General features: G+C 32.2%; 1 protein-coding gene and 1 long non-coding RNA gene across 3 annotated transcripts; one reads left to right on the top strand and one right to left on the bottom strand.

Moving 5' to 3' along the window:
* Positions 1–4,225: 4,225 nt before the first annotated feature.
* LOC145067795 (uncharacterized) lies at positions 4,226–7,664 on the top strand. 2 transcript variants are annotated; one of them, XR_013688886.1, is made up of 2 exons: positions 4,226–5,082; positions 7,000–7,664. It is a non-coding gene; the product is annotated as an uncharacterized LOC145067795 (long non-coding RNA). The 2 variants fall into 2 exon arrangements; XR_013688887.1 differs by having other exon boundaries at positions 4,226–6,885.
* Positions 7,665–17,031: 9,367 nt separating this feature from the next.
* Positions 17,032–17,642, bottom strand: LOC145067151 (L10-interacting MYB domain-containing protein-like). The gene is made up of 2 exons (XM_079014352.1): positions 17,325–17,642; positions 17,032–17,250 (listed from the first exon to the last, which is right to left on the bottom strand). The coding sequence occupies exons 1-2, from the start codon at positions 17,640–17,642 to the stop codon at positions 17,032–17,034; spliced, it is 537 nt and encodes a 178-aa protein (XP_078870478.1).
* Positions 17,643–17,870: the final 228 nt, after the last annotated feature.

Below are 17,870 nucleotides of genomic sequence, written 5' to 3'. Positions count from 1 at the left end.
TTGGAATCGTATGGACGTATACTTTGATTTATACCATAAAGTATGTATGAAAGTTCATATTTATATTAGAATTATCATGAAATACATAGTGAGTTTACTACATTACTAGTTTAACAAAATCACATTACATGATTGGTATAATCACATGTGATTGTTATTGACCTATTTTGACTAGTGTTACAACATGCACCTACAAAGACTTCACCAATGCAAAACCGAGGTCATTCAACGGAAGTGGAGGCGTAATAGCTCTCACTCGGTGGATCTAAAAGACCGAGTCTGTATTCGAGTTTTGCGGGTGTCCAGAGGAGAGCAAAGTTAGTACTTTTTGTTTCTACCTATATTATAGTAATTATATCAACTATCAAGATAAATATAACAATTAAAAAAAAAGATTAAAAAAGTTAATAGATTATAAAAAAATATTTAATTTCTCTTATAGTAATTATAAAGGTCAAAACATGAAATTTGAGTGGTAAATGAAAGTAGCCTACTATAAAAGGTGAGTTTCTCCATAAAATTAGGGTTTGGGGCAAACAGAGAAATTAGGGTGTGTTTGTGTAAGTTTATTTGTTGGGCTTAAGCTTATGAGCTTAATAGCTTAATAACTAATTAGTTGATTAGCTTATAAAGTAAAAAAAATGTTTGGATTAGCTTATAACTTATAAGCTACCAAGCTCTTTCTAAAATAGTGTTTGGGTTAGTTTATTTTTTGTAAAATGACCAAAATGGACATGCTTACAGTACAGAATTGGAGAAGAGAGTTATGGTGTTTGGGGAAATGAAGAATAATGGTAAATACATAAATAAACATAAAAAAGCTCATGCGTTGAAAAAAAAATGAATTGAATGGCTTATGAAAATTGGCTTATTTTTAGGTAAAATAAGCTCATAAACTTAAGCTAATAAACTAACTTAAACACTAATTTTTTTATAAGTCCAAAATATAAGCTCATAAACTAAAAAGCTTGAAAAATAAGCTAAAACAAACACCCTCTTAGACAATTAAGAAACAAGGCAGGCGAAGGGAAAAGGATGTTTCTAAGGGTGGTTGCCCACCTCTGTAGCCCATGATCTTCTATTTGCCCTGTAATATCAACAACCCTTTTTATATTCAGGTCTCTGTTTCTACTGCTTATCTTTTTATCTTTTCTCATAGAACAATGATAACATATCCATGTCTATTTTCAATTATTTCTTCTTATTATAGCATCTTCAATGGTTACTATATGGAAGACTTGATTCATTCACAACAATGCAACTACAATACTTTTAGATAAAAACCCAAATAATTAGAGGCGATGATGAAGAATTTTAGTTGTCTTGAGTAAATTGGGCGAATTTTGAGACTTACCGTATCTTGGCGGGGTAATTTTCGGAGGCTTGGCGATGGATTTTCCACCATTGAAGCAACCGATTGCAGCCATGACGGTTTGTTCATATTTGCTATGATTATTAACAACTCTGAGGCTTGATACTTTCTAGTTTCGACGACTCATTTTGATATTTTTCATTTACCAAGATTCGTTCATCTATTATAAAAAATTAAAATATTGGTTTGTGTTTCTTTGTGCATTTTTTCTAAAACAAAAAGGAAGAAAAACAGAAATTGAAAATGCATTTTACTAATTTATTTGGTAGAATTTATTTTGGGGTCACTAGTTTTAAAGAGGGTATACACAGAATACGATTTGGTTTAAAATTTGGATGTAGTAAACTTAAGTCATCTTTGTTTTATTCTTGAAATGTCTTGCAAACATACCCAAAATGTGTTGCACAAAGTATGAAATTAGAAAAAAAAAACAAAAGAGTAAAATACTATAAAAAAGCAACATGAAGCTTATTTGTATCAACGACTATCGTTCATCGTTCCCTATTGTTGCAATGAGCCAATGATCGATGATCCTTTTGGTTGGCAATATGTACTCAACATAAAGATGCACACAATAGTTTCGAGTTGCACTTACATTCATGTATAAGCTATGGAAATTTGCAGCTTTTGGAAGAAACTTAGATCTTGTACAAATGTTAATTTTACGATGTAAGGCCCTACGTAATTTTTTTATAAATATGATGTTAATCATTGTATTAAGCTGTTGGGGCATATATTTGTTGTTTATTATTCCCATTGATAATAAACCTATGTTAGTGTAAAGTTGTTATTTGATGATTGTATTAAAAAATGTAGAAGTTACTACTTTTCTGAAATGTGTATGTTTGGTGCCCTGTTAAAAAGGGATCACAAATTTGACCACTTTCGGGTAATAAGTATAAATGAATAACCCATGTTTATTAAGAAAAGCAATATGTGTACATCAAGTTCAAAACTACGAGTTGTGAATTTTGAACTAGTATTTAAGGAGCACCACTATGGAAGTCATAAAATAAGTTTTTGTTTTTGTTCTTCCCAAACTCACTTGATCGCCAATATGCAAGTCATAAATTAAGTTGTGCCTTTTTTTTTTTTTTAATTCACCAAGCTCACTTGATCACCATTATGTAAGTCATATAAAAAGAATTTGTGCCTTTTTTTTTTCTTCCCCGAACTCACTTGATCACCAATATGTAACTCATAAAATAAGTTTTTGTGTCTTTTTTTACTTCCCCAAACTCACTTGACCACCAATATGTAAGCATTAAAATAAGTTTGTGTTTTTTTCCAAACTCACATCTCGATTCTCAAAGTTTGATCTTTTTGAAAATTTTGTCATTGAAGCTCAATTGGGTAACTTTTCTACCTTTTTTCTTAAATATATTTAACAACATAGAGTTTGCAGTTTTTATTATTCTTTCAAACATAAAAAACATGTGTTATTTGAGATGGTCATGACCTTTCTAACTTATCCAAGCTATTATGTAGACTTTTGTGAAATCTACTATAATCCATACTTATGGACTTTTGATTTGTAGTTATTAAGGACATATTTGACAATATTTCCTAAAGATATGTTTTTCTTTTCCATGTTAGATAGCATTATTGTAAATCATTTTCTATATATTATAAATAATAGAACTCCCACATATGTGGTGAGTTCCATAAAACTTTCCGCTAGTCTTACAATAGTCTTTCTTTTTTGATGTTTTATTTTTACATAATAACACATTGATAAATTCATCATAAAGCCGTTTGCCTTTTCCTATTAGAGTGTTGCATTTATAGCTTTTTTATGTTGTAAGGTATTATAGAAGCTGATTATAATAACGATTTTTGTCATACCTAATAATGACATTTTTGTTTTGTTTGCATATTCTACAACCCTGTAGACAATAAATTATGTACCTCTATAATTTCCATCTACACCCCCCCCCCCCCCCCCCATTTAGTCATTTTTTTTTATTATTATTTAATAAAAAAATTAATCAGCACAATTTTTTTTTTAAAAAAAACCTTATTTTAATAGTCAAAGCATCTTCATTTTTTCATCTATGGTTTTCATGACTTTTAATAATGTTTTTTATATCAAAAAATAACACTCATTTTAACAATCAAAACATCTTCATACCATATATAATTTATTTTTATTTTGTCATCTTGTCTTTATCTTTAACAATAAAAAAATCATTTTTTCAATCATCACAAATCAAACCATATATACAACAAGTGAATCTTATTTTATTATTTTTGGTTGTTAAAATTTACATTTTCAACCCTTTAACTTTTATGATATATTCATTTTCTTTGCATATTATTCAATTGTTTATCTTTAATAATAAAGAAATTGATTTGATGTTTTATTTTCTTCTGTTGTTATATATATATATATAATACGATCGATCGATCAAAATCATTCAAAATTCCATATCTCATATATCTATGTAAACATATCTACAACAATTGAATAATACTGCGGATTTTCAGACTAATCAACATTTTTTTTCCATGCATTACTTCCAATTATACCATTATCTTTTCCAAATCAATTCCTTTATTATAACATTATCTTTTCCATGCATTACTTCCAACATCCTTTTGACTTCGATGATTGTCCATTCATTGCACACATTAATGAACTCGTGGTCAAGCAAGCATCTAGTCAGTATGTTTTATCCTTTATACTAAAAGTGATATATGTTCATTGTTAAAAAAAACCTATAAATCCTTTTGAATTCATATGTGTAATCTTCACATTTGCCACAAATCCATATGAATTCATGTGTAATCTTCACATTAGATTCCAGTTCTATTATGTTTAAAACTCTTTTTAGGTTCAAATATCTTCTTAAACTGTTTTTGGCCCGGTCCAGTCTAAAACCTGAGCCGAAACATCTTTTTTATACAAACAATCGCATTTATTTGAACATTTATATTGAAATGTTTGAATACTATTTAGTCATAATTTTGAATTTCATATCCTGTACCTAAAAGTAAAATAAAAATAAAATCGGTAACGCCTGATAAAAACAAATAGAAGGTCAAAAAGTAAATTTAAATGAGAAGTGGAAATGACCTGCTATAAAACGCAGAGCTCCGCCAAAAACTAGGGTTTGGGGCGAAACGAACAACTCAGACAACAAAGAAACAAGGCATCAGAAGGAAGGGATGTTTATAAGGGTGGTTACCCGCTTCTGTAGCCCATGATCTTTGATTTCCCTCTATTATCAACAGCCCTTTTCGATCCTCAAAGCTTTTCCCTATATATATACAGAGTGGATTACAGATATCATACGCTTGATCTACAATCTCTGTGGTTTGGACCAATGTCTGTTTCTTCGTGTTTCTTTTTTCTTTTCTTAACAGTTTCCTTTTGATTATGTTCTTCAAACAATCAAAAGCAAGAAACTACATTCAACCCTAAAACATCGAAACCCTAAATCAGAGGCGATGATGAAGAAATTTTCGTTGTCTGAGTAAATCGGACGAAGTTTGAGACTTACCGTATCTTGGCGGGGTAATTTCTGGAGGCTTGTGATGGAATTTCCACCATTAAAGCAGCCGAGATGTTTGCAGCCATGGCGGTTTGTTCCTCTTTGCTCTGATTATTAACATATCTGAGCCTCGTTACTTTATTTCTCTCATTTTCACATTCATTTTGCACGATAGCCCCCATCTCTTAAATCTGGGATTTCGATATTTCGCTTTAAGTAAGCTTTTTTACTATTTATGGTGTTAAACTTTTTATTTGGATTCTGCAAAATCTTTTCAATGGTGTGAGAGGAGCATGGTGACCAATCTAAATATGGATATATATTTTCTTATCTCACAGAAAAAGAAAAAAAAACAAACATAGTGAGTCGCTCATTAATCATCTGTGATTTTAATTTAAAGAACCTGAACTTTTCTGAAAGTGATTTGGCAGCATTTGCCTTAAATTTGCAAAATGCATTGCAATTTTTAAATATTACCTTCAACTAAATCTTAGAATTTAGTTATTTTTTTTATTAATTTTTAATTTTAAAAAAAGTCAATACATGTTGACTTGGAATTGGGCAAAATCAAGCAACAGACGAAATTTGGGTTATCTTTTTGAATCCTTTTTGTTCCCAAATTAGGTGCGAAAATACTCAAGTAGAATAATAACCGGTAACAGGAATATAATAATAAATTTAAATATTTCTAGATAAATACATTAAAGACATCAAAGTTTGACAACATTTTTTGTTTATCATGAATAAAAAATCTTGTTAAAGTTTAATGGATTGTTTTTCTTTTAGTTATTCTGAAAATTTGAGCTGTCAAGTGCTAATTTCATGTTCATCTATATTTTTTAAAATTATGGATCGTATGAAATTTTGGTTTAAAATTCATTTTATATGTGTTCTTGGCCTCAAAATCTTTTGCAAGCTATTCCCTTGATCTTTTTTTTTGTCCTCTTGTTAGTAGTTTTAGTTGTGAGTTCAATCATCAATGTTCAATTATTTAATGTTGGAGGATTCTTATAGGTTCATTAGGGTTTCCGGACTTGTGAGTCACAACATTCATATTGTGAGGTTGTTCAAATAGTCGAACTCTATCCTTGTACCTTAATCTTTGCCTATAGATGATACTGCTAAAGGCAGACTACTTCAACCTCATAAACATAATATGACCAAATTTTGGGACCAATCTCCCTGGTTCCTTAACACAAGCAAAAAAAAAATAAGAATTTATTTTCTAGTTCAAAACTCTTAACGAACAAAGAACATGTTCCAAAACTTTAAAAATGTACATTTTCCTTATATGGGTCTTAAAAAACATGTATGGCCTCTTTTAGGAAACAATACATCCAATAAAAATTGTTATAAACAAGAACATGGTCAAAACTCATAGTAACTTAGGAATAACCGAACAAGTCCGAATCTCATAAGGTATATCTCTTTTGTTTCGTTAAAGTTTATGTTGTTGGTTTGGACTTGTTACTTTGTTACTTTTTTGTTGTTATTCTTGTGTTCATAAAATTTATGAGGTTGCGGCTGGGGACGAGATGCTTTTTAGCACTCTTTGACCAACCTTGGTACTGGGAGGACACCTTGTTAGAAATTGTGTAATACGATAGTATAATTATGTATATATTACAGAAAACGAATTGAAAATACTATCAATAAACATACACAAAAAACTTACAAAAAGAAATTACTAATTGTAATCAAGATAGAGGCTTGCAAAGCAATGTTCTAAAACATAAATCCGTCCCTATTAGTGCAATAAGATACAACTATCTTCGATCAAATTCTTGCACTAGAACTTGATTTCTGAACTTGATTAATGAATCTACTGTGTGTATTCATGAAATTTGAGAGAAAATTTTGATACGTGTTTTCTGGTCGTTCATTCAAGAGTACTAACAAATCAGATTTGACTTCTTTGTGAACATTTGAAATACTTAATTACCTTGAGTAACGAATTTTACAACCATGACACCAACACACCTAAATGATTGAAGGAATATGAGAATTTGACTTATTAAGGTAATTAAGTATTTCAAATGTTCACATATGGGTAATATTGTTTTTTTTGTACTCATTTACCCAACTAACTTGTTTCAGCAGTTCATAAATAACCAACTTTACCGGCTATTGTAGGTTTTGAGTGATGTGACATTTATGTGGCATTGAGAAGTGTTTACATTATAAGAAGGGTGAGATACGAGTGCTTATTAATTAAAACCCTAGATCGATCGATGACATCTTCTTCCTCATCCTTTTCTTCCAAACGACAAGACGAATTGCAACCGAATCATCCATGTGATTGTGACTTGCCATCTCGTGTGAAGACATCAAGAACCCCAGACAATTCTGGAAGGAAATTCAGAGTTTGTCAAAACTCACTGGTAATTCATATTTTTTTACTTCTTCATCCTTTAATTTAACATGTTTTTATAAATTTCTTGAAGAATGGAAAAAGTCCAAGCTGTAAATTTTGGCAATGGTTGGATGAGGATGAAGGGAGGAAAGATGGAAGAGGGCATTACAGGATGAAAGTAGAAGAAAACTGCAATCTTACCTTGAAAATTTGTACCTTGGAGAATGAAATCAGCATATGCATGATGAAAATTGAAGAAGAGAAGAACAGGAATAAACAAGAACTTGACAAAGTCGATTGGAAATTATTTACCCGTAGACTTGCATTAATTTTCTTGTTTCTCTTGTATGTCAAAATGTTGTTTTAAATTATGTACTATGATGTAGTATGACTAAATTATGTATGCTTTTGTGATGTTTTCAATGAAAAAGGTTATATTCTATCATTGGAATGGAATTTTACATTGTAATGGAATTGTTATTAAACTTGGTAGTATAAAAGATAGTAATAAACATTGTAATGGAATTGAATCATTGGAATAGTAGTGTACAAAACTTGTAATGTTATTGTGAATCATTGGAATGGAATTGTTCAAACAATGTAATGAATTGTGATTACATTGTAATGGAATTGTGATTACAATTGATGTTCTAAAAGATGGTAATAAATTATAAACAATACAAATGGTATTAGAAAGATGTGCAAAAGATGGTAATACATTATAAACATTCAAGGGAACATTGACTTCAAAAGATGTGTCAAAAGTTTTACATAACATAGTTAAACATTCACTACACTCAAAAGATGTGCAAAAAGTTAAACACTACACACTTAAACATGCATTTAAGCTATTCCAACTAGTTTTCAAAAGATGTGCCAAAAGATTCCAAAGTTAAAAGATGTCAGTCAAAGATGCCAAAAACATTAACAACAATACAATAAGCCAAAAGTTAATCCAACTTATACGGATTGTCATCACTGCTTCCCTGTTTTCCCTCTCACATCTTTCTTATCTTCAGTTTTGTAATTCTTTCTGAAAGTTTCCTTGCCCTCTTTCCCACTACAACTTGAAAAGCTAGTATTTCCTTGGCCTCTTTCCCACTACAACTTGAAGTGCAAGTTCAAGTTGAAGATGCTAACCAAATTGTAGTTCAAGAACTACAATTTGGTTAGCATCTTCAACTTGAACTTGCACTTCAGGTTCAACTTTAGCTTGAACTGCAGGGTGAACTTCAACTTGGTTAGCATCATGAACTTCAGGATGAATTTCAGGTTCAACTTCTGCTTGCACTTCATCTTGAACTTCATGTTGCACTCCATCTTGGACTTTAGGTTCTACTCTATCTTCAACTTCAGGTTGCACATCATCTTCAAATTCAAGATCAAAAGAGTCAACATCACTTTCAAGTTCTATTTCAACTTCATTGTCACTGTCAATATCAACTTCATGTGCCAATGCAACCTTCACTTTACCTGTTTTGCATTACTTGAAAAGTTAAGTTATGCCAAATATGTTAAGTTATACAAGTTATATATAAATTAATATATCAAACATACCAGCTTTCTTGGATTTGTTTTTCTTTGAACTTGCATTTGATGATTCCCCAATTGGTTTTTGAGGACAGGTTGTTCTATTATGCCCACTTTCCTTACATATGATGCATTTCATCACACTACCTCTTTTTGTGATTGAATTTTTTTCCTTGGTTTTCCCTCTCAATCTGATCCCTTTCCCTTTTTGTTGATGCTCTTCCTGGTAGCCTTCTCCTTTTGGGGGGCAATGGGCTGATGTAGTCTACATGAGGCCACATGTCACTACCATTTAGTGGGTTAATGGTATACCTGTAACAGTTTAGGTACATTGATGTGGTAAACCATGGTGACACATACTCCTCTACATCCCTGTTGAGGCTTGCAATGCAAGCATACCCATGTACACAAGGGTAACCTGTTAACTGCCATGTTCTGCAGGCACATGTCCTGCTACCAATATCCACAACATATGCATCATACCCAAGTCTGACTTTATACTGTTCATAACTAGATGGTATTACTTTCCAAAACCTGTCCATGTACACATGTTAAAAGACAAACATATATAAGGACAAACATGTTAAAAGACAAACATATAAAAGGACAAACATTTTTAAGCACTTACCTTTGAAGATCCTTAAGCTTGGACAACTTCAACCTAATGGTAGGGCATATGGTTAAATCCCAAGATTGCCCCTTAATCTTCTGTCTATAAAGCCTCTCCATAGCATAAATTCAAATTTCTTCTAACATGGTGATTAGTGGTTTTTTCCTAGCAACTTCAATCACAGAGTTGAAACTCTCAGATATACCATTTTCATATGCATCACAAGCCCTATCAGTTTGAAAAAATGCTTTACTCCAAGTATGAGGGTCCCTTTCCATCAAATGGTCATAAGTTAGTGGCTCTAATTTCTTGATTTCATTCACGTGTTGTTCAAAATTTGCAGGGGTAGTAGTTGCACCCGCATACCAGAAAAGCTTCCTAAACAGTTGGCCCTTAAACCTTTTCATGAAGTTAGAACATATGTGACTAGCACATTGCCTATGCTCTGCTGCTGGGACCCTTTCCTTCACAGCCTCAAGTAATCCCTGTTAGCAATAGACACAAAACTTAAACAACAAAACAAAACATAAGCTAAAATAAAGATGGAAATAATAGAAATTGATTACTTTGTGTTGGTCTGATATCAAGGTTAGTCCATGCTCAACTCCCATTCCAAGGTCCTTAATTAGAAGGTCAATAAACCACTTCCATGTTTCTTTACTTTCCACTGATACAACAACCCAAGCAATGGGATATATATGGTTATTTGCATCTCTACCTATAGCAGAGAGCAACTGACCTCTGCATATGCCATTTAGGAAGCAACCATCTAGTCCAATTACCCTCCTACATCTACATCCATCTTTACTGTTGATCCAGGGTTAGTTCTTTTTATCTCTTCTCCATAGCTCCATGTTTTTGCATAATGCTCTTTCAAAGTAACCTCTATCTCATGAAATGCATACTTCCTTGCATTTCTGCATTGACCAACACTTGCAATCAAATTAAATTTCTTGTTAACTTTAGCTTTCAACTTCCTTATACTCATCTTTGGTTTCTGAAGTATATGATTCATGAAATGCTTTGCTATCCATTTATAGGTAACAATGGACCCAAATTTGAACACTCTTGCACAATTATCCATATCATTCAGAGATTTAATCTGGAATGATTTTTCACTGCTCATCCAGGTTGCCCACAACCTAAAGGGACAACCTTTACCCTGTTTATTTGTCTTACCTTTACAACATTTTACCAATAACCTTTCATGATCACTTTTCTCATACCATAAATCATATCCATTTTTGACAACATAGTTGGTGATACACAACTTCATTTCCAATGGATTAGAAAACTTCATACCCAAAACTGGCACCATTTGCTCCAATTCTTGATTCTCATGATGGACACGGAACACATCCTTAAGCTTCCCATTGTTTGCTTCCTCTTCATCATCATCATCACTAATATGCCCTGAAAGTTTGTCCAAGAATGGGTCTCCAACAGTTTTATCAAAAGTATGTTCCTCTTCATCATCCCATTTATGTTCATATTCCATTGTCATTGAAACTTCAGAATCCTTGTCATCCTCTTCATCCAACTCATCCGACTCATACCCTTTACCAATTGCTAAGAACTCGTTATCAGCCCAATCAAGAATTAGTTCATTTCGGTGGTCAATGTACATATCTAACTCACTCTCAAGACTATCACTTTCCAGACTATAAACAGTTTCCACTAACTCCCAATAATCAGCATCACTGTCGATTCTTCTAATACCCTCACACAAGCTTTCCTTTCTCATACAGTAGTAGACATCATCACAGGCTCCATTGGTTAATTTCTTAAGCCACAAAAGAAACTATTTATACATAAATCCCCCAAAATCCACATCACGTACATTTGTTTTTACGGGGTCTAAGTACACCAATGGGTTTGGCGAAAAGAATCCATTGTAATGAATATCTATAGATACATACATACCTATAGATGAGGATACCATGCTAGCAGTCGACTTCAATTCCAAGCCCTAATCGTCGATTTGATGTATCGATTGATTTCTCACAGAAGAAGGTAACCAATGTGTGTTAGCTGACGATGACGAACCCTAATTAAATGAGAAAGGGGTGTAATGGCCACATAAGATTCCACTTAATGTTACCAGCTAAAACAGGTAATAGCCGGTAATGTTGGTTATTTTTGAACGGATGAAAAACGTTAATTGGGTAAATGAGTACAAAAAAAACAATATTACCCATATGTGAACATTTTAAATACTTAATTACCTTAATAAGTCAAATTCTCTAGGAATATTTGTTGAATGGTCCAAAATATTTATCAACTAAAAAGTAATTAATTTTCCAAAATCCAGATCCGAAGACATTGCTAACTAAATTGTATATATTTTTCCAAAAATTTGTAAATTTTTATGTACCTCTACTGGTTTGATAAGATAATAGTTTAGGTGGAAGTGTATAATAATACACTAATCTTTCACGTGAGTATCGTCAAGAGATTTAGATATTCTTTCACAGTTTTTTTTTTTGTTTTTTTTAATATTTAAAGATAGATGTTCAGTAAATGTATTGTTTGTATGTAATTTAACTATGTTATTAAATAATTTTGTGACTTGATTAAATTTAGTAATATATGTTTTTTTATATGTAAACCGCGTGATATTTACTAAAGTACTACATAGTACGCCGCACTATATTAATATTTTCTAGCAAATACATTAACTTATACAAAATGGATGTTTATATATTACAAATAAATGAATAATTCATGAAAAAGTTATATATTAATCAAAATAAATATGTACATCTTAGTATGGTTTACCATGACGTGTTGGTTTAACAAATTCTTTAAAAATCTAGAAATTAATAGATATTTCTAAGATGATGATAGTGGTGTTAAAGATTTACTTTTCGACAAATTTTTATTTGAGAAAATGACAAAAATAATCATTTATACTAATTACATTACAAAAATAGCCAAAAAAAAAAAAAAAAAAAACGAAGTTGCAAAAATAACCATGAATTTCGTAGATGGAATAGTCCCATCTGTGAAATGGGCTTTTCATCTGCGAATGTACAAGCAGCTAAAGCACAGTTGTGTTTTAGCTGCTTGTACATTCACAGGTGGTTTATTATTTTTTTATTATTTTTTTTCTCTATATATATTGAAATTGTAGGGTAAAATCGCAGATGGAATAGCCCCATCTGCGATTTACTCTCATTCCATCTGTGAAATTGCGGTTATTTTTTTAATTTTTTAATTTTTTAATTTTTTTTTTTTTAAGTTTAACTATGAAATCATTTGGTTTGTAGCTCGGTTATATCTAAACGTACATCACCAACATCAACATAATGTCCGTAAACATGCTTTTTTTTCATTTTTTTTATTTGAATTTTTTTTCTTTTTAGTTTTATCTACCACACGTCTATTCATAACTTTAACTTCTTGTTCGGCAACATTATTTCGTAGTCAAACCAATTGATTTCATAGTCAAACTAAAAAAAAATAAAAAAAAATAACCGCAATTTCACAGATGGAATCAGAGTAAATCGCAGATAGGACTATTCCATCTGCGATTTTACCTTACAATTTCAATATGTATAGAGAAAAAAATAAAATAATAAAATAATAAACCACCTGCGAATGTACAAACAGCTAAAGCACAGTTGTGCTTTAGCTGCTTGTACATTCGCAGATGGAAAGTCCATTTCGCAGATGGGACTATTCCATCTGCGAAATTCATAGTTATTTTTGCAACTTCGGTTTTTTTAGCTATTTTTGTAATGTAATCGGTGTAAATGGCTATTTTTATCATTTTCTATTTTCCTTTTAGTTTAGATAAAACCAAGAAATATATCTTGTTAGCTGATGCCATTACTAGTTTAACTTGTTTTTATCCAATACGCTTAATTAATTTACTGAAAATGTACAAAGATCAAGATCTGCTTAATTTGTTATGAAAGAATAGAGCAAAACTTAAGATCTAGCAAAAAAACTGTTAGAAAAAAATGACGAAGCTCAGATCTGTAAAACAATCAGAACAAAGAGGATTAAACCGCCATGGCTGCAAACTCACGGCTACATCAACGGTAGAAACCGAAATCGGATGAAAATCCCGATCACTTTCAATATGATCCCGCCGGAAAATTGCCACGCCAAGATACGATAAATCTCAGCTTTGCCCAATTTACTCAAACAACTAGAATTTCATCATCATCGCCTCTAATGATTGAAAAGCAAAAAGAGTAAACTACAGTTTTGGTCTCTGTGGTATGATATTTACTTATAAACTTCGTTTGGCTATGGTTTGGGGAAATAAAAGCAGATGTACATCAATCGATTGCCATTTCAACAAAATTATAGATCCCCCAACCAAGTGGCCTTTGGATCGACGGAAGCAATCAAATATCTATATCCTCAGAGTTAAAACTTTAAAAGATATATGTGTTTGATTTGGTTCGACGTTTCCAAAAAGTAGAAAAGAAACAGAGCGATACTTGTACATGCATATGTCTATATATATATAATATATATGTATATTTATGGGAGGTTGGAATTTGGGGCAAAACTGAGTCACCGGCGACGGAGGGGGCAACCACCCTAACCTTCCTTCTGCCACCTAATTTCTTTAGTTGTCTGAGATTTTTATTTGCCCCAAACCCTAACTTTGTGCTGGTGATCTGCTTTTATAGTGAGTGAGTTTCTCTTAATAAGTTGCCTCCGTTTTATTCATTTTAATTAACGAGACACAAAAATTATTAGAAGTCTTTGTCTAATAATCATTAGGATAAGGGTCGTTTGATAGTTGCTGACTTTGTTAGAACTGACTTGGTTAAAAACTGATTCGGTTAGAAGTGCTGACTGTGTATATATCTGAGTGAATTTATGTTGTTTGATTATTTATTTGAATGGTTGTGCTGAATGAAAAAATGACCATATTACCCTTGTGTTGTCTCTTGTGCTGGATAACAAATTATAAAAACACAAATTATCATATAAAATCCAAATTAAACATACATTAATTAAAATCCAATTACAAAATGTAATACAAAATCTAAATACAAATTGTCATACATAATAAAAAAGTACACTATTTAACGTGAACCATTTGAAAGTAACTGATTAGCAATCTGGTCACGCAAAGTAATCATATAGTTAACGGCTTCTGAACCCCATTATATGCCTTCTATGTTTTGACCCTCATTTCCTCCACCACCCACATTAGGAGTAACCATAGTGTTTTGTTCAAAGTTCGTAAATAATTAATCTTCGATATCATATTTCCTTATAAAATTATGGACCGCAACACAAGCAATGACTATGTCTCTTTGCACTGAAAAAGGATAAGGAGTCATTTGTTTTAAAATTGGAAATCTCGCCTTCAATACACCATAAGCACGTTCAATGTAATTTCTAAGTTGTGCATGAGCATGATTGACCCTTTCTTCTTTAGTTAAAGCTTTGTTTCTTCGAAAATCGGCTAACCAATACCTAGTATTGCGGTAGGGAGCCATAAATCCACGGGTGTTAGTGTATGCAGCATCACAAAGGTAGTATTTATCTGTAGATGTATGACAAATTTATCATATAAATAAAAAAAAGATAAAAAAAAAAACGTATAGTAAAGTTACAAACCTGGTGGAGGGAATGGAAATCTGGAAGTCGTGTTAAATGCAACTTCTTTCAAAACTTTAGAATCATGTGTTATGGCCTCCCATCCATCTCATACAAAGGTGAATATCATATCAAAATTACAAAATCCAATTACATTTTGATAACATTCACCTTTTCCTCTTCCCCTATAACGAGTTTGTTGATCAACAGGCACAACTGCATGTACAAGTGTCTATCTAGTGCACCCATTGCTCCGGGAAATATCTGCATTATCCATCTATGTCGTTCTGATGTATTTCTTGTTGCATTAGACGAGGTTGGTACTATAATTTCTTGTGCAAAACACATCATTGCACGTAAGACCTCATGAAAACATTGATGAATTGTTTGTGTGGAGTGATGAAATCTTTCTTTAACGGCTCGAAACGTTCATTATGTCCTATAACATGTAAAAACATATCCATCTTCTCTTCAACGCTTATCGTCCTACTAGATTGCAACTAATTTCTTTCTGTAAAGTGATTGCATACTAGTACAAATGCATCTTGTGAAAGATGTATCATATCGAAACATTGTATAGGACATTCGTGTATCAAATCTTGCGTATACACATACCCCTTTGCTACCTATTCGCTAGCTCTTATTCTTTTAATTATTCTGTGCCTTTGTTGGACCAACATCAACCAATACCACGAGAATATAAGAAAATATAAAAGTCACCTTCTTTATCCATGTGTCCTGTAAGATGTCAAATACAAATTACATTTTAATCAATAACATAACAAACCGTAACATGTAAATACTGATAGGTTTAATACAAACAATCCTATGTGTGCATGCAACCCTAGTTGGATCTATGTTTTCACTATAAGACATACAACTTTATGAACACAAAATAAACCCTAGCATGCTTCTATAATTTTCGAAAATTACATAGAAGTGTAGTAGACATACCTTTGTTGTTATATAGCAATAACAACTAGTTTCCTTGATCTCTTGAACTCTCTTGAACTCTTGAAAGCAAGCACCACAATTGTAGTGCCTCTAATGGCTCACAAACACCTTGAAGCAAGAAGGCAACTAAGAGAGAGAAGGGAATGATGCTAATTTCGGCCCTAGGGTTTCCTTGGAATCAAGTGGCCTGAAATTGAAGCATAGGGCATGTATTTATACTATAGGGTGCTAGGGTTTTAGTCTAAACCCTAATGGACAGCTTAGCCACCAAGCAGCCCAAGGAACCTTATGGAATAAGGCCTTGGACGAAAATATGATGATCCTTCATCATAATTTCGTTCCCCCTTAGTCCATTAGGTTTCCTAGCCCAAAACTCAACTATCACACATTTGACAGTTTATACCCCTTTATTTAATTAATCTCTTTTAGTCACCAAATTAATTCCTAATTAATTGATGACTAATACTAATTAAATAAATATGATTTCTCCTTTAATATATTATTCTTATAATATATTAATAAATCATAATATCTCCTCTCTCATATCAAATTACCTTGTCAAGTTGCTTTGGTGAAGGCAACCCAAAAGGACCATGCACACTCGGGTCAAGTATATACCAAATATGGTTACTGACTTAGACATTAATCCAACAAATACTAAAAGCATAACATTCCATAACATATAAATTCATATAACATAATTGCATCTAAGAAAACAATCCATAACATAACTAAACCGTAACATATTAAAGTTAAACAATGAACCATAACATACTAAAGTCAAACAATGAACCATAACATACTAAAGTCAACCAACTAATCCAAACTTTCTTCCCGCATTTGTTACCCACAACTCACAAATTTACAAGTTAAGGCGCAACCAAATTTTCCTATTACCAGCACTTTCAGCAAATAACATAAGAGCAGTGGTGTATTTCAAATCATATTCTCCCCACTCCAAGCTTGTCAACTTCACCATACAAGCATCCATCTCTTTGTCAAGATTATTTGCTTCCATGAATGCTTGTGTAGCCTTGAGAATTTCTCTTCCAACTTCTTTCAACTCATCATCAAGTGTGGTATCTTTAGGACCATTTTGTTTGCCCCCCTTGTTTTTTGTCCGCCCAGATGATTCCTCACTAGTAGCTTAAGGTACTGTTGAGCTTGGGGTATCTGCATGAGGTGCTGGCTCATACATCTCTGTATCCTCAAAATCATGTGTACTGAAGGTTTCATTGGGATGAGGTAGTGTCGAAGATGGCCCCCAACTGCGAACACCGGTCGAGGTCGCACCATCAAATAGTTGGGTACAAAGTTCAGGGCAAGGGAGGGGTGCATTTCTCAGCTTATCTACATACTTGTTCAACTGTTTGAAAATTTAAGAAATATTATTAAACTAGTAAAAAATTAATATAATTTAAAAAATATGTATATATGTACCTTCTCTTCTGCTTCCCATTCTTCATTAGTCATGTTAAAAGAATTCGTTACGGGATTATAAATATTTCCTGTTTTGTTTTTAAGTTTTAACCACGCTGCATACTTTGCTTTTAAATAGTCGTATCGGTTTTTCATTTGTTTTTTGTTGACAATAAAATTATGATGTGTTTTCAATTTCTCCGCGACCACAGCCCATGAGCTTGCTTTTAGGCCACTACCCTCCCGGCCATTGCTTGTTAATTCTTGTATACATGCTTCCAAAAAAGTTTTGTCCACCAATTCCGACTCCCAACTAACCTTAATTGTTTTATCCGTCATGTCTATTGTAAAAAGGAAAAACAAATAGCTAATCATCTACATAACACAAATTTACAAATAAATCAATCATAAATGTGATTTCATCACATTTTTAACAACATATAACAATCTTTTATTAACAAAAACACATTATGAATTGATTTTATAAGCATCCAACAATCTTTTATAAACAAAAACACATAAATGTGAGTTCATCATATTTTCAACAGCATATAACAATCTGATTTT

The sequence above is a fragment of the Lactuca serriola genome, chromosome 8, assembly GCF_051521515.1.
Source record: "Lactuca serriola cultivar US96UC23 chromosome 8, Lser_US96UC23_V15, whole genome shotgun sequence".
Classification (NCBI taxonomy): domain Eukaryota; kingdom Viridiplantae; phylum Streptophyta; class Magnoliopsida; order Asterales; family Asteraceae; genus Lactuca; species Lactuca serriola.
Note: the sequence above shows the minus strand (reverse complement) of the source record. Positions and strands in the feature narration are given on the sequence as shown.